Source organism: Ceratotherium simum, chromosome 21, assembly GCF_057802395.1.
Source record: "Ceratotherium simum simum isolate JZ-2026a chromosome 21, ASM5780239v1, whole genome shotgun sequence".
NCBI classification, from domain to species: domain Eukaryota; kingdom Metazoa; phylum Chordata; class Mammalia; order Perissodactyla; family Rhinocerotidae; genus Ceratotherium; species Ceratotherium simum.
Window position 1 is genome coordinate 30840067 of NC_141920.1, and position 26427 is coordinate 30866493.

Genomic DNA, 26427 nt, shown 5'->3' on the forward strand with positions numbered 1-26427 from the left:
GTCCCGGGGCGTAGCGGTTAAGTGCGCGCGCTCCGCTGCTGGTGGCCCGGGCTTGGATCCTGGGCGCGCACTGATGTGCCGCTTGTCAAGCGATGCTGTGGCGGCGTTCCACATAAAGTGGAGGAAGATAGGCCGGATGTTAGCTCAGGGCCAGTCTTCCTCAGCAAAAAGAGGAGGATTGGCATGGATGTCAGCTCAGGGCTAGTCTTCCTCACACACACACACAAAAAAACAGCAAAAGAAAAAAAAAAAAAAAGAACTTTGTAACTTCAAAGTTCCAAGAAGCCTGAGGAGTTGGGTCACTATATTGGGTGTGCTCCCCTGATTCTTCTTCTTGCACATAGATTTTACTAAGTGATAGTTTGACACTGAACTGTGAGCCTGTGACCTTTATTTCCTCCACGCTGCTTTCACAAACTTGGGGGCATTTAACTTGAGACTTACCTCTCATAGGCTGAAACCACCTTTGTCTTCTTCTCCATGGATATTAAATATTTCAAGCACATGGTAGTACATACGGTGTCTTTGTACAAGTTAGAAAAAGATAACACTTCCTCAAGTAAAAAAAAAAGTATGTCATATTATTTATTTCTTAACAATGATAATTAGGGCAAACATACAGAAGCACCTGTTTCCTCCCAAAACTGAGAGCCCTTTATGTCATCTGGTATATGGGCTGGAGCAGTATTTCTAGATGAGAAATGTGCTGTCTCCAGAATCCAAAGAGGCCACCAGGCATTGTGCTCTTTGTGGTGGGAGATGCAAGATGCAGCAGTTAGTCTCTTACTTTGGAGGGGATATCCTAGCATGCCCTTGATTAATGGATCCCACAAAACTTCATTGAAGTGGCAGTTCCCAGAATCTTCATAGGGCTCATTTCCCACCATCTGGTGTGCATGTGTCTTACCAAGGCCTGTAGTGTGCTAGTAATGTCGTGCTCATCATGCCCAATCGGCATGATGTCAGCAATGTAAAGAACCATTGTAGTGTTCTGCATGATGTACAGATGGTCCAGACATCTTCAGACTAGATTATGATAGAGACTGGGAAAGTTAACATACCTAGGGCAAAACTCTAAATGAGTATTCTTGACCATTCTACATGAATGAGAACTGTTTCTGATCCTCTTTTCTAATTGGGATGGAATTCTAATATGGAATTCACCATATTAAAAACTAAAAAAGGAAAAAAAAACTTTGATCATCTCAATAGATGCAGAAAAAACATTTGACAAAATTTAACATCCACTCCTGATAAAAATTCTTAGCAAACTAGGACTAGAAGGGAATCTTCTCAAGATGATAAAGGGCATCTATAGAAGCCTAACAGCTAACATCAAACTGAATGTTTCCCTCCTAAAATCACGAAGGAGGCAAGGATGTCTACTCTCACCACTCCTGTTTGTGGTTTCCTGTGCTTCTTTGATCTGCAAATTTATGTCTTTCACCAAATTTGGGGAGTTTTCAGCCATTGTTTCTTTTTTTTGGGGGGGGTGAGGAAGATTGCCCGTGAGCTAACATCTGTAACAATCTTCCTCTATTTTGTATCTGGGAGACCGCCACAGCATGGCTTGATGAGTGGTGTGTAGGTCTGTGCCTGGTATCTGAACCAGCAAACCCCAGGCCGCCAAAGCAGAGCGCGTGAACTTAACCAGAGTGTGCAAACTTAACCACTAGCCACTGGACCAGCGCCTCAGCCTTTGTTTCTTAATTCCTATTTAATATAGTGCTGGAAGTCCTAGCAAGTGCAATAAGGCAAGAAAAAGAAATAAAAGGCTTAATATTTAAAAGAATAAATAAAACTATTCCTATTTACAGACGACGTGATCATCTATGCAGAAAATCCTAAGGAATCTATTTTAATAAAAGCTCCCAATACTAAGAAGCAAGTTCAGCAAGGTCACAAGATTTGAGATCAATATACAAAAATCAATCATATTACAATATACTAGCAATAAACAGCTAGAAAATGAAATTTTTTATTTATTTTATTTATTTATTTAAATTTTGAGGAAGATTGGCCCTGAGCTAATATCTATTGCCAATCTTCTTCCTTTTTTCCTTTTTTCTCCCCAAAGCCCCAGTAGATAGTTGTATGTCATAGTTGTACATCCTTCTAGTTGCTCTATGTGGGACACTGCCTCAGCATGGCTTGGTGAGTAGTGTGTAGGCCCTCCCCCAGGATCCGAACCAGGGAACACTGGACAGCGGAAGCAGAGTGCACAAACTTAACCACTACGTCACTGGGCCAGCCCTAGGAAGTGAAATTTTTGAAAATAGTACCTCTATTGGTCTGCTAGAGCTGCCACAGACTGGGTGGCTAACATAACAGAAATTTATTATTTTCTCCCACCTCTGGCTGTGAAGTCCAAGATCAAAGAGTTTGAAGATTTGGTTTCTCCTGACACATCTCTCCTTGGTTTACTGAGAGATGCCCTTTCACTGTGTCCCCACATGGCCTTTTCTCTTTGCATGCACTTCCCTGGTGTTTCTCCCTCTTTTTATAAGGACAACATTCATATCAAATTAGGGTCCACCCATATGACCTCATTTAAACTTAATTACCTCTTTAAAGGCTCTATCTCCAAATATAGTCACATTCTAAAGTTCTGGGGGTTGGGACTTCAACATATGAATTTATGGGGACATGATTCAGTCCAAACAGCACCATTCACAATACCTCAAAAAACACGAAATACTTATATATAAAAATCTAGCAAAATATATGCAGGATTTGTATGCTAGAAACTATAAAATGCTAATGAAAGTAACCAAAGAAGACCTAATAAAAGAGAAAACATACCATGTTAGTGAATTGGAAGACATAGTACATTTCGAATGTCAATTCTCCCCCAAATTGACCTATAAATTAAACGCAATTCCCATCAAAATCCCAGCAGGATTCTTTGTAGATATAAACAAGCTAAATCTAAAATGTATATTGAAAGGTAAAGAAACTAGAATAGCCAAAACAATTTTTTTTTTTTTTTTTGGTGAGGAAGATCAGCCCTGAGCTAACATCTGCCAATCCTCCTCTTTTTACTGAGGAAGACTGGCCCTGGGCTAACACCTGTGCCCATCTTCCTCCACTTTTTATATGGGACGCTGCCACAGCATGGCCTGACAAGCGGTGCATCTGTGCACACCCGGGATCCGAACCCGGGCCACCAGCAGCGGAGCGCGTGCACTTAACCACTACACCACGGGGCCGGCCCCCCAAAACAATTTTTAAAAAGAAAAAAAAGATACAGGATTTACACTAGTCTATTTTTTGTAGAGATGTTTTTAGTTTTTTTATTGTAATAAAATTTACCATTGTAATCATTTTTAAGTGTACAATCACTGACATTAAGTACATTCACAATGATGTAATGCTGGGAGTACCATCTATTTCTAGAACTTTTTCATCATCTCAAACAGAAACACTGTACCCATTGAATAATAGCTCCTCACTCCCCCTCCTCCTACTCCCTGGTAACTTCTACTTTCTGTCTCTATAAATTTGCCTATTTTCGATATCTTATAGAAGTGGAATCATATAATATTTTTCCCTATGTGTCTGGCTTATTTCACTTAGCATAATATTTTTTGTTAATAAGCTTTGTCTTTATTGGAGCTTGTGTCAGAATTTCATTCCTTTTCATGGCTGAGTAATACTCTACTGTATGTGTATGTTACATTTTGTTTATTCATTCATTTTTTGATGAACACTTGGGTTCTATCTACCTTTTGGCTATTGTGAATAATGCTGCTATGAACATTGGTGAACAAGTGTCTGTTTGAGTTCCTGCTTAAAATTTTGGGGGTTATATACCTAGGAGTAGAATTGCTGAGTCATTTGATAATTTTATGTTTAACTTTTTGAGGAACCACTAAACTCTTTTCAACAGCAGCTGTAACATTTTACATTCTCACTAGCAACACAAAGGTTCCAATTGCTCCACGTCATTGCCAACACTTGTCATTTTCCATTTTATTGATAAAAGACATCCTAATGGGTGTGAAGTGCTATGTCATTGTGGTTTTGATTTGCACTTCCCTAGTGACTAATGATCTTTTTATGTACTTATTGACCACTTTTATATCTTTTTTGAAGAAATGTGTTCAAGTCCTTTGCCTATTTTTGAATTGGTTTGTTTGGTTGTTATTGTTGAGTTGTAGGAGTTCTTTATATGTTCTGGATATTTAAATTTCTGTAAATATTTTCTCCCATTTTGTGTATTGTCTTTTCACTCTCTTGTAGCATTACTTGATGCACAAAATTTTTTAACTTTGATGAAGTCAAATTTATCTATTTTTTCTTTTGTTACCTGTTCTTTTGGTGTTATATCCAAGAAATCATTGACAAATCCATTGTCATGAAGATTTTCACCTGTTTTCTTCTAACAGTTTTGTAGTTTTAGCTCTTCAGTTTAAATTTTCAAAGCCTTTTGAGTTAATTTTTGTATATGGTGTAAGGTAAGGGTTCAACTTCATTCTTTTGCATGTTCATACTACCCAATTTTAAGATGTGTCGTAAAGCTACAGTAGTCAAGACAGTGTGGTATTGGTGAAAGGATAGACACATACCAATGCAACAGACTAAAAATTCCAGAAATAGACCCACACAAAGATGGCCAACAGATTTTTAGCAAAGTTATAAAGGCATTTCAATAGAGAAAGAACAGTCTTTTCAACAAAAGATGCTGGAAAAACTGGACCTCCATATGCAAAAAAATAAACCTCACCTTACGTCTCACAAATATAAAAATTACTCAAAAAGGGGTTATAAATCTAAGTGTAATGTGTAAAACTATAAAACTCTCAGAAGAAAACATAGAAAAAATCTTCATAATTTTTGGTTAGTTCAAAGAGTTCTCAGATAGGACGCAAAAAGTACCATATATAAAAGAAAAAATTGATAAATTGAACTTTATCAAAATTTAAAACTTCTGCTCTGCACAGAACACTATTAAGAGAGTAAAAAGATAAGACACAGAGTGGGAGAAAATATTTGCAAATCACATATCAGACAAAGGGCTTGTATCCAACTCTCAAAACTCAAAAATAAGAAAACGAACTACTCAAATTTTTAAATGGACCAAAGAACTCTCTTTTTTGTCCCATGTACGTGATGAGTCACTTCTCTCTTGCTTCTTTCAAGATTCTCTCTTTGTCTTTTGACAGTTTGATTATATGTCTAGATATGGATCTCTTTGAGTTTATCCTGCTGAGAGTTCATTGAGCTAAGGCAAAAATATAGGAACTGAAAAGTGATCAGTGGTTGGCCAGAGTTGGAACAAGAGGAGAGTCTGAATACAAAGGGACTGCACAAGGGAACTCTTTATGTCTGTGTCTATGGTGGTGGTTACAAGAATCTATGCATGTGACTCATTGAAGTGTACATCAAAAAAAAGCAGATTTTATTGTATGCAAATTTTTAATAAATGAAAATGGATACTTTTTAAGTACATAAAATGTTCACACAAAGTTTAACACATATTTTTAAGTGAACACCAGTGTACTCCCACCAGGTAGGGGAAAAGAATATTGCCAAGCACTCCAGAAGCCTGCCATATTCTCCTCCCTAATTGTTGCTCCATCGCTCCTCCCAGAATCAATCACTACCCTGAATTTTATTAAAATCACGTCCTTGTTTTTCTTTATTATTCTATCACTCATGCATCCATAAACAATATAATTCAATTTTCCTTTTGTGTTTTGCTTATTTCACTCAAAATTGTTTTTGTGAGAGTCATCCATGTTGTGTACAGCAGTTGTTTATTTTCGCTCCTGTATACAATTCCATTGCATAAATGTACCATATTTTATTCTCCATTCTACCCTTGATGGACATCTGGGCTGATTCCAACTTGGGTCTATTACAAATAAAGCTACTCTAAGCATTCATGTACAGGTATCTTTTTGCACATGCGTAAGTGTTTCTCTATGGTATATATTATACACCCAGGAATAGGGGCACATGTGCCTTCAGTTTTACCAAATTATGCTAAAGTGTTCTTCATCTTGTCATAGATGTTAAGTGGAATGCAAAAGTAAACACCTCTAGTGACACATGGTGCAGACACAAAAAAGGATTTATTGGAGGAAACTTCTAGGCAAAAAGTCGGGAGAATGCATATAATGCCCCAAAGTCCCTTTATCCAAAAGATAGCTTGCTAGGCCAGGCAGGGCTGATCTCACTGTTAAAAGAACTCCAGGAGAGGGGTCCCATTGTCATGCCGCTTTACATATTATGAAGAAGGTAGGAGGGACCTGGGAACCCCTTGACAACTATGTAACAGAGAGAGCTTTCTGGCCAGGGAAATTTCTTGCTAGAAGTGGGAAAAATTCAGAGCTTGGACATCACCTAGGGGAGATCACATGCCACTTCAGTTATGCTGAACTAGCTGTTTCTAGGCTACCCAAGGGAGAAGGGAGAGAGTCACTGGAACCTTCCAGCAGACATACCTGAGTGTGCTCAGTTAATCATTATATAATGTCTCTTTCTGTCTCTGGTAATTTTCTTTGCCCTGAAGTCAACTTTATCTGATATTAAGTTAACCACTCCTGCTTTCCTTTGATTAATGTTTGTGTGATACATCTTTTTTCATCCTTTTACTTTCAAGGTGCCTATATCTTACATTTGAGGTGAGTTTATTGTAGTATATAGTTGAGTCATGTCCTTTAATCCACGCTGCCAATAAGCTGTGCACTGTTCATTATGTATATTAATCTTCGATGAATAAAATCAAATCTTTTTTTGGAAAAAGTGATGTTGTACAAAAGGAGTTGGAGGTGGGGAGAAAAGGAGCAGGGAGAATGGAAATGTAGCACGAAATTCCTCATAATGACCTGAGATTGAAAATAAGAGAGAGAGGCAGAGACAGACACCTCAAGAAACACAATACAACAGCCCAGCGCTAAGCAGGGTTTACATAACAGGGGGCTACATGGATGTCTTTATGCCATATTTTGCGTGTTAGTATTTGCCCTGTTCCTGCCCTTGCAAGCTCTCCTCTGAATTGCAGTGGGATGGGAGCCTGGAAACTACAATTTGTGGGCTTCTTTGCAAGCTAGTTTACAGTTAGATTTTGTCAGTGGACTTCAGAGGTTGGAGATTAGAAAGTGGAAGGAAGGGAGAAATTATTCTGCTTCTGGCTCTAGCCATGGCAGGGGAACACAAGTGATCACAGGCAGCTACAGGTGATTGTGGGCTCCAGCACCAGCATCAGCAAATACAGGGTTATCACTGCCAGACCAAGGGTGTCATCCTCCTGATTTCTAGGTAAAACTTCTTTCTCCCTTTTTCTCATCCACCTCTTCCAACACCTTTATATCCAATGCCCAGCATTAAATTTCCCACTGCTTAAAATACCTAGGGTAGGTTGTTTTCCTGGCAAGATACAGACTGACACATAACTTCCCCTTTAGTCTGAAAGAAACTATTCAAATCCTGTCATTTACCAACTCTCCAAAAATGGCTGGTGAAGCAAATTCAAACACTGTCAGCTGTTCTCTTTGGTTCTCTCTTGGAGCTGTCCCTGCCCATCCCCCCAAGTTGGCGCACCTCCCACCTAAACTCCAAGAACCCTCGCCTCTACCCCTTCCTCGACCGTTTGAGTCCCCGTTGATCTGCAGTGCTGTATTTCACTCCCATGCATGTAACTTCCTTGTCTGTGCTCCCACAGCACCCAGCCTCCACCTTGGCATACCTTACACTGAACATACCCTCTCTTGACTGGAAGCCCCAGGAGGTTGGGTGGGCACCAGGCATTATCCTCAACGCTTGGCACTGAGCTGGTGCTTTCAGAATGTTTAACTACACCATAATGGCACCTGCTACAGAAGTTGATGGTTGATGAGAGGAGTTGCTCTGCCAAACCCTAGGTTCACAAAGAACCCAGGTGGGATCCTCTTTCCACACTATTTCTCCAGAAGTCAACTGATGAGAGTATGCAAGTGTGTGCAGAATAGGATCAGGGAGGATTGGGAGCTGAGCCCTGGCGCAGGGGGAGGACCTGGGATATAAAGACCAAAGGAAGATTGGCTGACGTACCAAGTAGCTTTAATGAGTCCAAGCACCTCTTCCCCCACTTTGTCCCTCCCTCCCCACTCCCGACCCCCCTCCCTCAGTTCTAGACAGGTCCAGCCTGCCCAAGGCTCTGGGGCTCTTCAGCTGGAGGTGTTAATCCTTCTGTCCCCTCAGCCGCTCCAGCCGCCTCCGAAGGTCTGGGGGCACCTTTGCCCCAGCTGCCAGCAGCTCTCGAAGTCTCTGTTTGGGAGTTTTGGTGAGGCGGAAATTGCAGGGCATGGGGCCCTCTTCAAAGGTGACCCGGCAGTTCCGTGTCACTGTGTGGTAGCCCTCAGCACTGGCAGTCACCATATAGTCCCCTGGGGTCAGCAGGCGCCAATAATCCCCGCCCCATGCTGAGAGGAATGAAAGGCAAGATCAGGGTCCAGTGATCCCCAGCTTCTGACCCAGCCTAAAGCCCGCCCACACCTCTGCCATCCCTTCCCCCAGACACACACCCGTTGTCACATCATGGTTAATCCCGTCCACAGCAATGACAGCATCAGCAATCCCGAGCTCCGTGTCCTTGTCCCGCACAACTCCCGCAATGCCCATGCGCACCTGTGTGGGGAGAGGTTATCAAAACCCTTTCCCTTCTGCATGATAAGGTGACCTTTAGTTCGTTTTCTGGCTCTGTTCCTCTGCAAACTTGAAAACGGTGGTATGTCTACTATTCTTCTAGGTGACAATACGCTGGCAAAAATATCTCCTGATTGATCACATTGCATTTGGACTGGAAGAACGATAAATACCTGACAGGAAGGCATATCTTGGGGCTTCCCCAAGTTCAATGACCCTTATTACTGGGCTTGTCGTTTTAGAACCCTTGGAAATTATACCTACGGAGCCATTGCAAGAGACATGAGTTCCTGTGGAATACAAAGCATCTATGCTAGGGCACTTCCTGCACTTGCCTAATGTGAGACTTTTCTGAGAACAGCTCTCCCGAGAGTAGTTCTGGGACGGTTCTATGGACCACCGCCCAGACTGCCGGGGGGTCTACTCCTACGGGCTAACAATGTCTGATGCCACCCTGCGGGCAAACTGTGCTTCCTGTCCTACATCCCTCCAAGTCAATCTGATGCCAAGTGCAACCCATGGCATCTGTGAGTCAGAATGTTCACCTGCACCTTAGGAGACCCCCTGAGGGGAGCTGCAACCTGCACCGAGAGCAGACCTGTCAGGAGTGACTCGGGCAAGCCGGGGGTAGGGGGATTCGGATCTGACCTGTTCCAGGTAGGTGAGGAGGGCATCTTTGTTGTTCTCCCACTCCTGGGGCAGCTCATTCTCGTGAGGGAACTTGTCACAGGACAGCTCCACAGTGACCTCAAAGCAGTTGGTGTGTAGGTAGCTGAAGTCATTCATGCCTGGGGGTACCACAGACACTGGAGCCTAAGGGGGCAGGATGGGAGCCCCGCCCTCCTGGTGCCCTCCTCTGGGAGACACATCCCGGTGGGAATTGACACCAGTGCTATACGTGACAGCAGACTGTCTTATTGGGGCAGGGTTAAGGGGACGGGGCTAACTCCAGCCCCAGGCACCTACTCCCAGGGACGGTGTGCCAGTCAGCCCCGTTGATGACATTGCCATGCAGGGAGAAGTCCTGGTTGTGGCAGGGTCGGCGATCTGGATCCTGCATGACCCGATTAGTGCCTGCATAGACGGTGCTGAGCCAGCGAAACACGGTATCATCTGGGGTGGGTGTGAGTTCGCGGGCAGCCCACGGGGTCCGAGTCATGTCGAATGGGTAGGACACCACGAGCTCACCCCCGTGGAGATTGGCGCTCAGCACAAAGGGGATCCGCTCCATCCAGTCGATCACTGCCCGCGTTTCAGGAGCCACCTGGACAGGGGCAGGTGAGGAGTGGCAGGAGACAGAGACAAGGGCCCCCACGGTGGCCTCCACCACTGCCCCCAGAATACTCACAGTGGCATTGGGCAGGGTGTAGTAAGCGGGCAGTGGCAGGTGATGGTTGGGGACAGTGTCGGGCACCAGCCCATCATCCTCTGCTTCCCAAAGTGGTGTGTTGAGGTCAGCAAAATTATGGTTAAGGTCAATGCCCTGCTTGTTCCAGCGGCCCTCTGCCCAGCCCACCAGCTCCGAGCCCTGCCAAGGAAGGGGCTTGTTCAAGCCAAGCAGGCTCCGGGCACCAGGGAGGAAAGGGCAGGGTGGCCCTTCTGCCAGGCGGCCTACCCGGCGGAAGGCAGTCTCATAGCCATCAGGGTTCATGGAGGGCAGTAGGTGAATGCGCGTCTCGGTGAGCAGCCGGGTCACCCGTGGGTCCCCTCGCAGGAACTCACGGCACAGGAACTGCATCAGGAGCAGGAGCAACTCCCGCCCCAGGGCTTCATTCCCATGCATGCCGGCCACGTAGCGCACCTCAGGCTCCCCTGGGAACACACAGGGGCTCGCAGATGGCTCAGACCCACGGCCCTTCCCTGTGCCTACCTCTCCCCACCTGACCTGCCAGTACCCAGCTCATGCTCCCCAGGCTGGTCCGACATTTCCATCACATACAGCTTCAGGCCCTGGTGGCTCTTCCCGATGCTGTAGACGCGGGTAATGTTGGGGCACTGCTCGTTCACCTGCTTCATCAGCTGGGGCATGGGAGGATTAGACCCGGGGGTCAGAGCACATGTGGCCGTGGAAGGACTTACAAAAGCCAGTGGTGGCTCACACAGATGGGGGCACCATGGCACAGTACAGGAGGGGAGCAGGAGACTGGAAGGAAGGGTCAGAACAGGGGAGGCACCATAATAAGGGAAACTGAGGCAGAGTTTAGGGGTCAATAGGAGAGAAGGGTGAGACAGCAGGGGAGAGAGGGGGCCATGAGGGCAGTCATAGCATGTTACACCCTGGTGGGAAGGGGACCTGAGATAGGCAGCTCCTCCCTCCTGGGTCATAGGGGTTATATCTGACCTTCCTCATGGCCTTATAATTGTGATGCCGGAAGTCCAGAGGATCAAGGGATCCCAGCGCAGGGGCCTCAGGGAATAGGTCATTAGGATCTGGTGGAGAGTTAAGTTCATGGGGAAGGGTGCATTCACAGTGGAGGTTGTACCCTGCCCATCCAGCCTTGTCTGACTGCCCACCTGAGACCGGGCAGGCCAGGATCTCTGCCCGGAGGCAAGACGTGCCTCCCTCGAGCCAGGTCTGGGGCAGCAGGCGAATGAAGCGGGCCACCTGGGGCTCAGGCAGGAGGTTCAGCACTGGTGTCTCTGGGTCTGAGTTGGCAGGAAATACCTGGGGACATCAAGTCCTTTGCTGGGGCTGCTCGAATCCCAGCAGCCTGGCCCAGGACCCAGGGAAGGAGCTCAGGCCTCCAAGCTCACCATCAAACCCACCCTGGTAGGCTTGGCTGGAGACTTGCACTCTGCGTCAAACATGGACCCTCTGCGTCAAACATGGACCCTCTGCCCACAGCCCATGCCAATGGGAGCCCTAGGCAGCCATGCTTTCTGGTTTGGTCACAGTTCATTAGACCAATATGGCTGGCCACAAGGCTAAGGAGCAGCCCATCCTAAAGCTGGCCAGGACCCCACACTGTAGCCTGGTGTAAAAGGGGTCCATGAGGGCCGGCCCCGTGACTTAGCGGTTAAGTGCGTGCGCTCCGATGCAGGCGGCCCGGGTCCGGATCCCGGGCGCGCACAGACGCACTGCTTCTCCAGCCGTGCTGAGGCCGCGTCCCACATACACAGCTAGAAGAATGTGCCACTATGACATACAACTATCTACTGGGGCTTTGGGGGAAAAATAAATAAATAAATAAAATTAAAAAAAAAAAGGGGGGTCCATGAGATGGGCAGATGAGAAGTGATGCAGGGAACAGAGGCCCATTGCCAAAAGGAGTGTTCCAGCAGGAGGCTATGGCATGAAGTGGCACCCATCCCATGGAGGAAGTATTTGGGGAAGATGCAGGCATGTTCCAAAGCAGGCTGGCTCCCAAGGCTGCCTGCTGGTGGCCACCCATCCTGACTACATCCCCCTTTCTCCTGGAACTCCCAACTGGGCATCTGTTCCTTGTCCTCAGAGGAGCCCCAGCCCAGCCCAGCACCCTAGAGTGGGCTGGGTGCCCAACTCCCAGCAAAGAGGGCCCCAGCAGCCAGGGGACCACTCACCGCATCCATGCCACTGCTGCGGTTCCTACTCCCCCACCAGGTCCGACTGTCATTGCTAAACTGGACCTTGTATGATGTGACCCAGTCGTACCTGGCAGGAGAGGTGGAGGAGATCATCAGTGGCCCCCAGGACACCCACCTTAGCCCTCCTGAGTCTGTGCATGACTTTCCGGCCTGGGGCTAGCCTGCCTCACCTCCAGATAGAGTTCCTGCCCTGTGTGATAACGCCCGAGAAGCGGGTGGGGTGCGTAGCATCCACCTGAAACCACGGCTCGGCATCCTGCTCCTCAGCACACCAGGCCCCATCATATAGATCACCATCCTCCAGGCCTGACTGTGGGCACAGAACATGGTGATGAGGCCACATGGGCAGTGTGGGGTGGGCCAGGATGGCGGGGTAGGGAGCAGCAGGGAAGAAGGTCCTAGAGGTCGCCTTGCTCTGAGCCAGGGATGCTGACCTGGATGTTGAGCCGTCCTCGGTGTGGTCCAAGACCAAAGGACTGGCTGCTGGATGCCTCGAGCTGGTTATCTGTAACTCGCAGGGACTCCAGGCCCAAAGGGGGACAGCCTGGGGCAGGGACAGAGCAGTGAGACAGGACCAGAGAGTCAGGGCACGTGGGAAGCTGAGCCTCAGCTTGTGCACGTGCTGGGCAGGCTGGGGGTGTGCCTACATCTATGAGGCCAAGAGCTACATTAGTATGTGGCCCAGTGGCCACAAGTCTGGGCAGGGCACCTGGAGGGGTGGTACCTGGTTCTTGCTTTTCGGGGAGGTCAAGGGCCTCTGCAGGGCTGGTGGTCACTGGAGGCCTATCAGTCACCAGCGGTCTGGGGCGAATTAGCTTCTTTCGCTTCTTCATAACAATCTTCTTCTTTTTGATGATGCGAAACTGGACATGTTGTTCTGAGGTCCCTGGGGACCAGGGAGGCACAGCTCCAGAGGAGGGAAGAATGGCAGATAGAGAGGTCTGCCAGCCCAAGAAAGCATGCAAGCCCACAGCAGCCCCCCTACACACACAAGTTTCTAAGGACCTCAGCATGGACTTAAAGGTCTACACAGTCTGACCCCAACCAGCCTCTCCAGCCACTGCCTTGGCTCCTTCTCCTTCCTGATGTGACTACATGCTTGGCCAGCCTCACCTCTGACCCTCCCCAACAGAGAGCTACACCCAGCCACTAGGAACTATTTGGTTGCTCCAAAGAGCTGAGTTTGGTTCTTTACCTCCAAGCCTTTGACCTAGGTGTCCCCTCCCCATCATATCACCCACCACTTCTGATTTTATTATTTAATTCCCATTCTTCCTTTACATCTCAGCCCAGATGCCCTTCAAGGAGCCCTCCCACACCCCAAAGGCCCTGTGCCACATCCACCATTGCTTCTGCCCTCTGGGCTGAGATGTCCTGTCCTCAAATCCACGTCTGCCTGGGTGTTCAGGCTTTCCAGGGCTGGGCCTGTGTCCCAGGTCCCCACCCACCCAAACTCCACAGGTACCTCCAGAACATGCTGTACACTTTCATGTCTGGTTCCCTGTGCCTGTGCACAAACTGTTTCCTTCTTGGCTGCCCTCTCTCTTCAGCTCTTCCTGATTCAGAAATATTCACCCTTTAGGACCCAATTCCACTGGCCTCCTCTGAGAAGCCCTCCTTGACTGCCATCCCCTTGCCTTCCTCCTCTATGCTCCCACATCTGAGAAGTTGGGAAGTTGGGCAGCCTGCCTGTCCCCATCACCCCACACCGCCAGACAGTGCCCCATTCCTCCAGGCAGCCTCAGCAAAGAGCATTCTTCCTCCCTTTCTCTTGCTCTTTCCTTCCAGCCCCTGCCCTCAAGCTCTCTCCTACACAGTCTTGCTCTGCACGTTTTAGTCTCAGTGCATTTGCACCTCTTTCTCCCCTGCTCCCGGCTCTGGTCTCAGTTTTCTCATCGGTGAAAAGGGAAGGTTTTGGGCTGGAAGAGGCAGCATCCCACTGGCTTCTGTCCCAGGACTGCTGACTTGGTCTGGCCAGGAACTGGGGCTGCTGAGTCAGCAGCCATTGCACCGGGCAGGGAGTGTGTGTGTGTCAATGTGTGCGTGTGTCTGTTGAGGCGGGGAGCGGGGCAACCGACTTGCCGGAGAAGCGGCCCTCGGGCCCGAGCTCACCGTTATTCTTCTCTGCGGGCGGCTGTGCCGGGCTGCTCCGCGGGGCCGGGGTCGAGATCGGGGCCCCGGTGGTCGCGGGCGGTGCGAGGCCCAGCACGGAGGTGCTGGGCGCCCCCACACCCACGCCGACGGCAGGCGCGAAGGCGGCCAAGGCGAGCAGGAGACCCCACATGGCGGGATCCAGAGGTGGGACGAGCGGGGCTGGCGGCGGTCGGTGGGTCGGTCTCTTCCTGCGGTGCTCTGGAGCCCCCCGCCCCTTCCTGCCGCCGCCGCACGCCCCCTGCGGCCTCCGGCCCGCCCACAGCCTGCTCGCTGGCCTCGGACCCGGGAGGGGAGGCGGGGGGCCGGGCGGAGCGAGCGGGGCGGACCCCCGAAGGGCCGCGGGGTGCGGCCGGGCCGCCGGAGCCACCGACCCTGCCCGCCCTCTCCGGCCGTCCGGAGCTCACCAGCCTCACTCGTGCGCTGCCCTGTACAGTCTGCAAAGGCCCTCGGCACCCTCGATTTCACTCAATCCTGCGAGGCGCCCGTCCCACAGTGGACACCTTTGTATCGTGCACCATGCCAGGCACTTTACACGTGGCCTCTCAATCAAACTTCGTTTTACAAACTGGTAAACTGAGGCTCAGAGCGGCTAATTGACTTGGCAAAGGCAGCAAAGCTGAGAACATAGGGGAGGAAACTACAGTCCAAGAGGGAAATCCGTCCACAGCCAGAGGCACCCTGATAGGACGGGTGGGACAGAAAGAAGACTAGGGGAAACCCAGGCGGGGATGGGGGACCGGAGGAGGGCTGGCCCTCCAGGAATCCTTCTGATGGACAACCCAAGGGGCCCAGCCAGAAACGGCGCCTCTCACCACCCCACCCCCACCCCCGGCCCCGCCTCTCCCCTCTCCTTTCTCTCCCCTCCCCTACTCCTTCGCTTGCCCAGCTGCCACGTTCCGGGGTTACATAACCCGAGGAGAGGAGCCCGAGCCGATACCCAGCAGTTGGAGGGGCCCAGGCTTGATGCGCGTCCTGCCCTCCCCACTTCCTCCCCCGCCCCCGCCTCATCCTCTTCCCGGAGCCCGCAGCCCCCGGTCTCCGTTTGCGGGACTGCTCCAGATCCGGGGATTCCAGAGCGCAGTACCCTGGCCATCCCCCTGCGAGGCCCCCTGTGACTCTCCCACGCCAGGGTCGCCTCCCCGGAAGGAAGGAAGTGCGTCCACTGTGCGCCTCTGGCCGGTGCTTTGTCCTTGCGAGGAGCCTGCCAGGGAGATACCGCCATCCCCACGTAAGAAGCGATGCTCAGAGTCGGCCAGAAATCCTCAGGAGTGCCCGAGGGCCCTGAGCAAATATTTTTTGCAGGGCCATTATCTATGTAAACGATTTGAATCACCCCAGATGAGCGTGTCAGCACCATTCTAGCGGCCCAATCTCACAATCTCTCGAAAGAAATACCGCGCAGCATTCCTGGAACTAAGATCCAGCACCAGCAGGGACGACCTCATAGACGCGAGTCCCAGGGCTCCTCAAGGCATCTGGTCCACCCCACGCACTCTGGGTAGAGACCCCCCGAAAGGGAGTAACCGGGACAGGGCCCATGCAGGTCCCGGCCTCCACTTGGAGCACCCCGCCTGGATGGCACTGCCAGGTCCCAGACACCAAAGAGGGACTTAAAAAAACCCAAGGAAGGCGCTCCAAAGCGGAGGCTCCCTGAAGTGCAGAGCTGGGTTGGGGGCAGAAGGACCATATTTCCCAGGCCTACGCTTCACAGGGATGGGAGGCCAGGAGAGGCTCCTGTAGATGGAGAAGCGGGCCTGAACAGGTCTTGAGGGCTGCTCCCACTCCCCTAAAGCCCAGTCTGGCCACTTCCCTGTCTCTGGCCCCACCTTCATCCAAGATTCACAGAGGGGTGTAAGGGGTTTGACTGAGCACCCGGCTAGGAAATCTCAGCCTCCTGAGGCTCCCACCCCCTCCCAGCCACTTCCCCACACAGCGGCCAAGTTGTGCCAAGTTCCTCCTGGCTTAAGTCTCTAATGGGCTCACCTGTAAGACCCTTCATGACAAGATTCTTCCCCACTCACACCTTTCCCACCTCATCTCCCTGTGCTCGCCCCTGGCTCATATCTCTCCAGCCACACTGGCATTCTAGCTGTTTCTCCAATGCACCATCCCCATCCAGCCTCAGGGCCTTTGCACTGGTTCACCAAGTTTGCATCCTCATCATTCAGATTGCCTTTCAATGTCACCTGCTTCCAAAGGCCCTCTCTGACCATTCTGACGAAAGTAAGCCACACACTCTGTCCTCTCACTCGGTTTTATTATTGTCTCCAAGGCACTCAACACTATCTGAGATTATCTTGTTTTATTTGTTATGTGTTCACTGTCTGAGTCCCCCCACCCACCCAGCAAGAGGTAAGCAACCCTCCAGAAGAAACTTTTGCACCTAAATATTCACAGCTGCACCTCAGGGCCTACAACAGTGCCTGGTCTCTAGTCAGCGCTCAAAAAGTACGTGTCTAACATATTCAATGTTAGAGGGGACCAAGCAGGGTGGAAGGAAGCTAGTCCTCCCCAATAGCGCCAGGTTTTGCAGGAGAGGAGATGGCAGGTCATGAACTAGGAGACCCACCCCCAAAGGAATTGTCGGGATGGGGCATGCTGGTCACCTCCCGCAAATCTCTTAGGGACTGGCAACTGCGGGATGCTCATTCCTCTTGTGTCCCCTGTGCCCCTTTATCCCCCTTCTCACTCCTCTGTACCCCTTGCCTCTCTGGGCTATTGCAACCTTAAGGGCCCTTTCATGCCCCTCTATGCCCCCGGAACCCCTCAGCACCTTCTCACATCCCTTCATAACCTCCTCATCCCCTCATGCCTTTCTGCGCTCTCAGCCAGACTGCTGCCTTTGGCCCTTGCCACTTGGTTACCTGGGGCTGCAAAGGTGCCAAGCCTGGAAGCATGTTCTGGAGGTGGCAGCTCCAAGGTGGCAGCAGGAGGTTTGCAGCCAGGTATTGGCATAGCCAGATCTCTAGCCCCGGGAGCCAGGTGGAGGATTTTTCATGGCCTCATGAGGATAAGCATGTTGCAAAGCACAACCGAGCAGGACGGAGTCAGACTGGGTGAAGACTCCTGCCCAAAAGGGATTTCGGTTTAAGGGGTGGGCTGGGAATCTCCTGCCAACTCCCCAGTGTGGTCAGATATCTGGAAGTGGAGAGAATAGATGACTTTGGTGCCACACAGGCTTAATTTCACATCCCACTTCTGCCATTTACTTGGTTTGGGTATCCTTGGACAGTAATCTCACCTCTCGGAGCCTCAGTTTCCTTATTTGTAAAATGGGAACAATAATACCTTCCTCTCAGGGTTGCTGTGGTGATGAAGTGATCTAATATGTGGTTCCAGGGGGCCCCTCAGTTAACTAGATGAATTAAAGGTGAGGAAAACAGCTTAATACAGTCCTCTTGCTCCCACGTACATGGATGGAATAAAACAATATCAAGAAAAGAAAGGAGGCTATGTGTCTGGCTGCACAAATAGAGAAGTAGTGGAATCCACTGCCTGCCTGTGCCTCCTAATCTCCTGTCCCTGGTGCTGAGGCAGAACTCACTCCCTGCTAGATGCTCTCCCTATGATGCAGGTGAGCATTGATGGGGACTCGCCATTGATGTGGCACCTGGATGCACAGGAAGGCATCTCCCCACATGCCCATCCTTCCCTCACCACCACCTACCCCAGCTGTCTCTCTTTTGTGCATCAATATCTTTGAAAGCCTTGCTCCTCAAAGTGTGGCCGAGGACCAACAGCACCAGCATCCCCTGGGAGCTTGTTAGAAATGCAGAGTCCCGCCCCAGACCTACCGAATCAGAATCTGCATTTTAACAAGATCCCCAGAGGATTCAACCCCAGGAGATGCGTGTGCACATTACAGACTGAGAAGCACTAGATGGAGATTTAGAGCACCTCCATCTAAAACGCATGAGATTCACACCTTCTAAGTTTGATGGTATGTGATACCATCACTAGAAATTTTATCTCAAGCCACAAGAGTACATCCACATAACGTTAGGAAATTGGTATATCATTCATCCTGGGAGAGTATATTCCTGATCTCTACAATATAACCCTATATTGATTTGCTTTTTTTAACTAAATCATTTTTATCAAAATACTACAGAATATAGTTTCCAAGGTAAATCACATGTAGGCTTGTAATAGAAGACTCTTTTCTATGCTTCTCCATTCCCAAGTCAACCACTTTTAATTCTTTTTGTTATTTCTCCTTGTATTTACCTCTATGCTTCTATTGTTATTTCTTGATTTTTCAATTTAGATGTTATCTGTGGATTTCCTGCTATGGAATTAAGGATTTAGCTTTCCTACCACCCTCCCCGCCACACACCCCCAAATACACAAACATTTCCCCTCCTTCCATCCTCTCAAAAGGGCTAACTCACTGGAGTCAATATTCAGTGCTTATACTATGACCATGTAAACATTATCGCTCAACTTTTTGTGTTCCCTGGAGTTAGTAATTACTTTGTTTTATCTTTGCTTGGTTTTCTAAGCATCAATTGCTAATCTAATCCCAAAGCCTCCAACAGAACTTAACATTTATTTTGAATATGTCTAAAAACAGCAGATAATCAACCTCATTTTCTTCTGGAGACATCCCTGCTGGAGCATCTATCTTTTGATTCCAGGCTGGGTTACTTGCTTTCATCACCTGGGAGCACAGCTGGCATCCCAGGCCTTTCTCATCATCCCTCTCCTGTGTTTAGCCTCATTTCTTGAATCCCACATTGTCCTCTTTCTCAGTTTAATTCTCCGTTTTGCTGAAGCACATCCTCCAGTAGCTTCCTAAGAAAGAGTGTATGCAAGGTCAACTTTTTGAGAAATTATATGGCTTAAAATGTCTTTATTCTAGCCTCACACTTGATAATCATTTGGACAGATATACATTTCTAGGTTAGAAATCATTTTCTCTCAGAATTTTGTGGGTATTGCTTTATTGCTCTGGGAAGAGCCAGAGTAAGGGCAATCAATGAATGGTCCCATCATTGGCTCTATAGGCTGTTGAGCCCATCACCACCAAAGATGCCAAGGCCACCAGGCTTGAGTCTTTGGACAGGGCCCACTAGAGGCAGATATGCAGCCTAATTCTTGCTCTGTCTCCTCCTCTCCTAGAGGCTGTATGGCCACTGTCCTCCTCCTCCCACCCCTAAGTTTTCCTTCAAAGTAGGAAATGTGGACCAAGATTAAGTTCTTTCAATTATGATCCATTTCCCTCTTGCCTCTCAAGTCACTAAACTGAGATGTGCTGGAACCTCCATAAGCACCACCCATTTACAGATTATCAGTGGGGATAGGTTTCTTTTCCAGGTGACCAATCCCTTCATTACATGTTCATTTTCCTTAATTTCATCCTCAGAGGGTAACCTTAACCTCCAGTTTGGGGGTTACTATGTTGTAGCCTTCTTACATTCACATCCTCTATGCCATTTCTCGAATCTCAGTATCCACCTCCCACAAACCATAGTGTTTAGAACACCTAAACAACCCCTCCTGCCCCACCCCCATTTAGCAGGTCACAGGGGAGCCCAGCCCCAGAAAGCCTCAGGTTGCTTCCTGGCAGAGCCTATCTCTGCATTCCAGGGCTGAGTCCTGAAAACTCCCCTACAAGGGCCCACAGGCACCATCACCCTACTCTCAGGGGAGAGAGCTGGGGACAGAAAGATTGAATGACTTGCCCCTGGACACACAGCTCTAGGAACCTACAGAACAAAGGAAGCAGCCCTTCCTCCCTTGGTCAGCTGCCCATGTAGTGATGGGGTTAGAATGCCTTCCTGGCAATTCAGATCCCCAAGGGAGGGCCCTACTGCAGAGAATTAGCTGAGGCAAGACGGTGAGTCTCACTTCTCAGAAATTGCTGACCTCCTTCTAGCTAAGCCCCACCTAAGCCACCAGCTGCTTATGAGGCCGGAACCAGCAGCAGTCCCCTTCCTACCTCAGGGCCCCACCTGGCAATAGGTCACAATGTCCCAGCTGCCCAGTCCCAGAATGGCTGATCGAAGTGGGAGGAGGTGAGAAGGGTTGGGTGGGTGGGTATGTGGGGAGGGGGAGATTCCCAAGGAGCCCAATTTCCCACTCCCTGAGCTCACCTTTGAGTGTCTGTCAGGGTCCCACCCCCTACCACACTCCCACCCCCCACACTCCCTCCCAGCACTAGTCTTTCCTGTAACCTTCACCTCCTTCCATGACCCAGGGCTACTTACCCAGGCCCAAAGCCCTTGCTTATCCTATCCCAGTCCCCCCCAGGGTCTTGGGTGCTGGGAAGGGGTCAGGTAGTCCAGTGGGTCCATGCGTGTCCCCCTGGGTCCCTAGCCCTGCCCAGCTCCTGGACAGTGTCCTAGGGCTGGGGGCACTGGGAATGACAATTTGGGCAGTCTGTTCCACGGCTGGCCCAGCCTTGCTGCTGCTGCTGCTACTAGTCAGCTTCCTGGCCTTTGACCTGCTCCACGGGTAAGTAGACAGCAGCCTGGCAAGTGGGCAGGTGTAGGCAGGCGAGCAGGTGGTCAACCTCTCGAAGCCCAGCTGCCACCGTCTCTCTCCATAGGCCCACAGGTTCCACGCAGTCACAGCACACACTTCTCACAGGGGGCCAGAGTCACGGGGCCGGCGAGGGGCCAGGACAGCAGGAGGCTCTACTTTTGCCGACAGTGGCAGTCACGAGACGACTCAGACTCCAGGAGGCTCTGCTATTGCTGCTCCTGGGCGTGCGGCTGCTCCTGGGAGCCCATGGCATGCCCTTGGCCCTGCTTGGCCTGGCTTTCTGCCTTCATCCTTGGGCCTGAGTGCCCTCCTGAAATACACTGGCCATGCTGTTTCCTCAGGCCTCCTTTCCTCCATCCTGGGCTGGGCAGGCGGGAGGGTACCCCTTTATTCCCAGCCTGACCCTCAGGGGACCTCCAGCCCCACAATATGGACAGCGGGTACCTGGGTCTGAATCTGAAGGCAGGGATAGAAGGTGAGATAAAGGGTAAGGAGCCCAAGGCAGGATGTGGTAGCCATCTCAGAGCCTGCAGCTTGGGGGTGGCCATTCTGGTTTCCTTTGTAGCTCTAGAGAATGGGTGCCCAGAAAGACTTGCAAGAGAGCAGAGTGGGACTGGATATCAGCCAACAGGGCAGGGACAGGAATCCAGAGAAGGCTTCACAAAAGAGAGCATGAGAATTTACATCTATGGGCTTACCAGGCTCCCCTGCCAGCCTGGAGGGTCCATGGAGAGGGGCTCAGGTGAGCCTCATACTCTGGAGTGGCTCTTCTCTTGGCTGGACCCCACCCCAGCCCGGGTCACAATGGGGCTCCTCTGGGGAGGGTAGGAGCGAATGAGAGTGGGGGCTCGCCTCTGGCTGCCAAGCCGTCCCGGGCACTGCAGGAAGCAACATGACTTAGGTGGCTCTGCCCAGAGGTAAGACCCAAGCCCCAGCTCAAAGCCTCACCCCACCCATGCTGGTGCCCTCCTGACCCCTGCACCCCCTCCTGCCCTGAGGACCCAGGCATCTCCAGGATTGCTCCTGCAGCTGGCCTGGGTCTCTCCCCAGGTGCACCAGCCGTGATGCAGCAGCCGCGAATGGAGACAGATGCCACTGGGGCCGGCGAGGGGCCACAGCCGGCAGTGCCCTGGTCGGCTTGGGTCACGTGGCAGGGCTGGGTGCACTGGTGCATGTGCCGCATGCCCCGGAGCTGGACTCAGTGGTGGACCACATCGGGTTGGCGGCAACCAGTGCAGCGTGTGCTGTGGGGTCTAGAGGGAATCCTCTACCTGCTGCTGGCCCTGATGCTGTGCCACGCTCTCTTCACTACTGGTTCCCACCTGCTGAGCTCCTTGTGGCCTGTCGTGGCTGCAGCGTGGAGCCATCTGCTGCCGGCTGTCCTGCTGCTAGTGCTCAGTGCCCTCCCCGCCCTGCTCTTCACCGCCTCCTTCCTGCTGCTGTTCTCCACGCTGCTGAGCCTCGTGGGCCTCCTCACCTCCATGTCTCACTCAGGCTACGCTCAGGACTTGGACCAATAGAAGGGCAACCCCATCCCGCTGCCTGTGTCTGTTGAGCCCTGGCCTAGGGCCTGAGGCCCAGGGGAGAGGGAGGGCAGTGGGACCAGGGCCTTCCTGCCTCAGCAGGCCCTAGACCTCCAACCCCTAGCACTGGTTGGGTCACGCGTGATGTTGCTGGAGCCGGCAGGGTAGATTAGCCTGACCTCTGGGCACCTCCATCAAGTTGACGCTGCAGGTACTTGGTGTAGGGGCTCAAGGGCTTTGAGAAGAGGGGACAGGGCAGAAGGCTTAGCCAGGGAAAGAGCTCGGCCAAGCCACCAAGAGCTCCCACATGGGTGTGGTGACACCACTGGGGCCCCCTTAGCAACTGGCACCATCTTTTTCTTGCAGCTGCTCTGCTGTCTCAGCTTCAGATTCATTGAGAACTTCTACCTGGGTACCCCTGGACTTGCCATTCCTGCCACCAACTCCTTCTTTTCACTTCCTCAGGCTCTAGAAAAGACCCACTGACTGAAACCTAGCTGAGAGAGGGCTGGCCAGAAGCCCCATGAGACCTCAACTAACTCACCTCCCAGACCTTTCTGCCCAGTCATCCCTCACTCCCTAGACGTCCTACGTCTTGCTCAGTCCACATCCCTAAGTCTGGGAAATGGGCCAACTAGGGTAGTGAGGGTCCCAGAGAGTACCTAAGCTTTAAGACTCCTAAAGTCTGTTATCGAAAAACGAACAAGACGTCCCGTTTCACCCACCTACACAATGTGTGGCCCTGGCCAGTCAATTCTTTTGAACCTCAGTGTTAAGTGGGTCCTGACACTGTCCTGGGGTCATTGTGAGTCAAAGGCAATACCAGTGTGTGAAGTACTTTGTAAAGACCAGAAAACTGTAAGATATTGTCTTGAACTCTAAGAACATTCTCTAGGCTCAAAAGGTCTTTTGACCCCGAAGGCCATTGAAAGAGCAGGAAGCTTCCCTAGGCCTTCAGAGAAATGCTCTATCATGGATACAGTTTGGGCTCTACGATGGTAAACAGAGGATGGATGGGAATGGACAAGATGTTAAAGGTCTTATGCTATGAATTCTCAAAACGTGCAGATGTTGAACTCTTCTGATTGTGAAATGCTTGGCTGGGGCTTGGTGCCAGGAGATGCTTGCACAGCTGTGTGAGTGGGGAAAGTGTAGCCCATGGGTTTCTAAAACCAACCCAGCAAGCTGCTCACATTTTGGAAGGCCTTGGAAGGTGGCATCCCTTGATGCCGAGGATGCTGGCTGTTCCCTCTGCTGACTCGCCAAACAAAACAGTGAGTGACCAGTCATTACCGAGTAAGCACATGATAGACAGCTTTACCCACAGCTAAGAACCACCCACCTGACCCCAAGCCACTCCGGACCCTCCTGACCCTCCCCAGCTCCCCCCCAGTCCCAACCCCACTGTATATCTAACCCTAAAATCTTGCTCCTAAAGCCCTAGACCCAAAGTCCCCCTCTTCTGCCACCTAAATATTCAGGCCCTGGGGACCAGCCCCTAGAACCTGGGTTCATTTTTGCCAAAACCCATTTGCTGTGGAGTTTCATAACCCTGCATGCCACTGGCTAGATGCCTTCAGCATCAGTGCCTGAAACCCCAGGCACCTCCTTCCTGTTCCCTTGTGGTTCTCTCTGAAATAAGGCCTGGTAGTGAGCGCAAAGCAGAACTCGGAGGTGGCATAGCCTCGTGGTTAGTGTGGGCTTTGGTGTATTAGCTGAGGCGGGGTTCAAATCCCAGCATTGTCACTTTCTAGCTCCACAGCCTTGTTGGAAATTGCTAAGCCTTCTTGAACTTCATTGTCTTCATGGGTAAAACAAAGGCAAAAATGCCTGTCTTGGGCCAGCCCCGTGGCTTAGCGGTTAAGTGCGCGCACTCCGCTACTGGCGGCCGGGATTCAGATCCCGGGCGCGCACCGAGGCACCGCTTCTCCAGCCATGCTGAGGCGGCGTCCCACATACAGCAACTAGAAGGATGTGCAGCTATGACATACAACTATCTACTGGGGCTTTGGGGAAAAAAAAGGAGGAGGATTGGCAACAGATGTTAGCTCAGAGCCGGTCTTCCTCAGCACAAAGAGGAGGATTAGCATGGATGTTAGCTCAGGGCTGATCTTCCTCACAAAAAAAAATTTAAAAAAAAAATGCCTGTCTTAGGGCTCCTGGCATGTGGGTGAAGTTCCTGGACTGACTCCTCACACCACTAACTGTAGCCATGCTGTTACTATTCCATTTTAGAAATGAGAAGTCAGCTTCTTGCCAGTGGCACGCCTGGGCTGTTTGAGTCCTAGTCCACTCTAACAGCTACTAATGGGAAAGCGATGGAGGAAATACAACCTAACTGAAGACTCCATGGCTTCCCAATGCCTGTTCTTAAAGCTCCTTTCAGAGGCCAGGATGCTAGTCTTGGGTCCATCATAGACTTAGCCGTGCATTGCTGGCCAGGGACATCACTCCGGAGCCTTGGGGCCATTCTGATTAAGGGAGAGAGGAGGTTTTGGCCCAGACCAGACACACTGGGGGACTGGATGTGGGCAGGAGCAAGGAGAAGGCCTTCTTCCCTTACATAAATATATACCTTCCACCCTCCTGCTCTGCTGGTGTGGGGTAAGGTGTTACAGCCATCCCAGAGAACAGATGGGCAATACTTATCAAATTAGATCAACACATACCCTGTGACCCAGCAACCCAAAATGAATTCTCAGAGGCCCATAAGGGCCTTGCTCCTCAAAGTGTGGTCCCAGGACCAGTAGTATAGGCATCACCTGGGAGCTGGCTAGAAATGCAGAGTCAAAGGCCCCACCCCAGGTCTGCTGAATCAGAGCCTGCATTTTAACAAGATTCCCAGGTGCTACACGAGGACACTAATGTTTGAGAAGTGCTGCATAAGAGGGGATGTGTATGAGAATGATGATTGTGCTGTTATTGGTGATGGCAGGAGATGGGAAAGGTAATGAGCACCGTGGAGAGGAGGCAGCAGGCAGTTAGAAGGGGTGAAGCTACACTGATGAATCTTGAAATCTTAGAGTTGAGAGAAAAGAAACTGAAAGAGAAATAATACAATTCTTTTTATACAAATTTAAAATGCATGTCAGCAAAACAAGACACTTTTTTTTTTTGGCAAGAACACATAAAAACAAAACATAAACAATGGAATGGCGAACTCCAGGGGCAGCTGAATGGGAGTGGAGTATGCAGATAAAAAGGAATCAAGTGAGCGACCTTGCAGAGAGGAAAGAAAAACGATAGCAAGAACACAATTCCTGAAATTCTTTTAAATGTAGAAAAAGTCATCCCTTTAGAGTTAAAAAACCTAAAAATGCAAGCCTGGGGAGAAAGAACATGCTGGAATGAAGGAGTTGTAAGCCTTTCCGGTTTGGGCCAAGAAGGGAGAGTTGTTTGGCCTGAGTGACCTCGGCGGCTGGGTCTGTATCTTTGCCGGTCCTCCCCCACCCCACCCCCCAGCCTGCTTTGATGGGGGTGGGGATCCCGTAACTCGTGTGGCCTGGCCAGAAAAATAATCAGATCAAGCTGGAGGGGGGTGGGGTGGCATAAGGAACCGGAGCGGAGAAGGTGTCAGCCGCGAGGGGCCCTGCATCTAACAAAGCACAGAGGAGATCCACAGCTGCATACACATATCCTGGGGGCGCCTGGGAGCAGGAGCGCCCGGTAGGACTTTCCTCTGCCCCAAGGAACAAGGAGCAGTGAGTACGGCCGGACCGCGGGAGGGTCCGGGAGGGCGGCGTCAAGAGGGCTGATGACGCTGGGGAGCACCACTTGAGACGTAGTTGTCAGTGGCCACACTGGGGGAAGGAGAGGGGTCCCTGGAAGGAGGAGGCTGTGCGGCGCCCAGGGAACCTCTAAGGGCCGGCTGCGAGAAGCCGGGAGGGGGCATTCTCCCTCAGACTCCTGTGTGCAGGGGAAAGGCGGAGGCTGTCCTGGCTCGGGAGTGAGGGGAGCGGCTCCACTCACTGAGCAGTCGGTGGCCACAGAGGAGGAGGGTGGAGACCGCGTCTTGGGGGTGGGTGGCGGCCAGCACTGCGCGGGGAGGTCGCCCTAGGAGCAGGTGCGG

At 50.7% G+C, this 26427-nt stretch overlaps 3 protein-coding genes across 5 annotated transcripts; 2 read left to right on the forward strand and 1 right to left on the reverse strand.

Annotated features, from left to right (window-relative positions):
• Nucleotides 1-8103: 8103 nt before the first annotated feature.
• Nucleotides 8104-14533, reverse strand: CPXM1 (carboxypeptidase X, M14 family member 1). 2 transcript variants are annotated; one of them, XM_087445508.1, is made up of 14 exons: nucleotides 14308-14533; nucleotides 12920-13102; nucleotides 12630-12739; nucleotides 12366-12505; nucleotides 12172-12262; nucleotides 11146-11296; nucleotides 10973-11061; nucleotides 10527-10650; nucleotides 10247-10443; nucleotides 9980-10159; nucleotides 9598-9895; nucleotides 9280-9419; nucleotides 8511-8613; nucleotides 8104-8408 (listed from the first exon to the last, which is right to left on the reverse strand). In XM_087445508.1, the coding sequence occupies exons 1-14, from the start codon at nucleotides 14477-14479 to the stop codon at nucleotides 8167-8169; spliced, it is 2220 nt and encodes a 739-aa protein (XP_087301634.1). In that variant the 5' UTR covers nucleotides 14480-14533; the 3' UTR covers nucleotides 8104-8166. The 2 variants fall into 2 exon arrangements, with proteins under 2 accessions (XP_087301634.1, XP_004433883.1); XM_004433826.3 differs by having other exon boundaries at nucleotides 12920-13081; nucleotides 14308-14519.
• A 6006-nt stretch (nucleotides 14534-20539) lies between these two features.
• Nucleotides 20540-21137, forward strand: C21H20orf141 (chromosome 21 C20orf141 homolog). The gene is made up of 2 exons (XM_004433825.3): nucleotides 20540-20805; nucleotides 20900-21137. The coding sequence occupies exons 1-2, from the start codon at nucleotides 20540-20542 to the stop codon at nucleotides 21135-21137; spliced, it is 504 nt and encodes a 167-aa protein (XP_004433882.1).
• A 370-nt stretch (nucleotides 21138-21507) lies between these two features.
• TMEM239 (transmembrane protein 239) lies at nucleotides 21508-22355 on the forward strand. 2 transcript variants are annotated; one of them, XM_087444894.1, is made up of 2 exons: nucleotides 21508-21577; nucleotides 21886-22355. In XM_087444894.1, the coding sequence occupies exons 1-2, from the start codon at nucleotides 21508-21510 to the stop codon at nucleotides 22353-22355; spliced, it is 540 nt and encodes a 179-aa protein (XP_087301020.1). The 2 variants fall into 2 exon arrangements, with proteins under 2 accessions (XP_087301020.1, XP_087301019.1); XM_087444893.1 differs by lacking the exon at nucleotides 21508-21577 and adding an exon at nucleotides 21670-21737 and having other exon boundaries at nucleotides 21821-22355.
• The last annotated feature ends 4072 nt before the right edge of the window (nucleotides 22356-26427 follow it).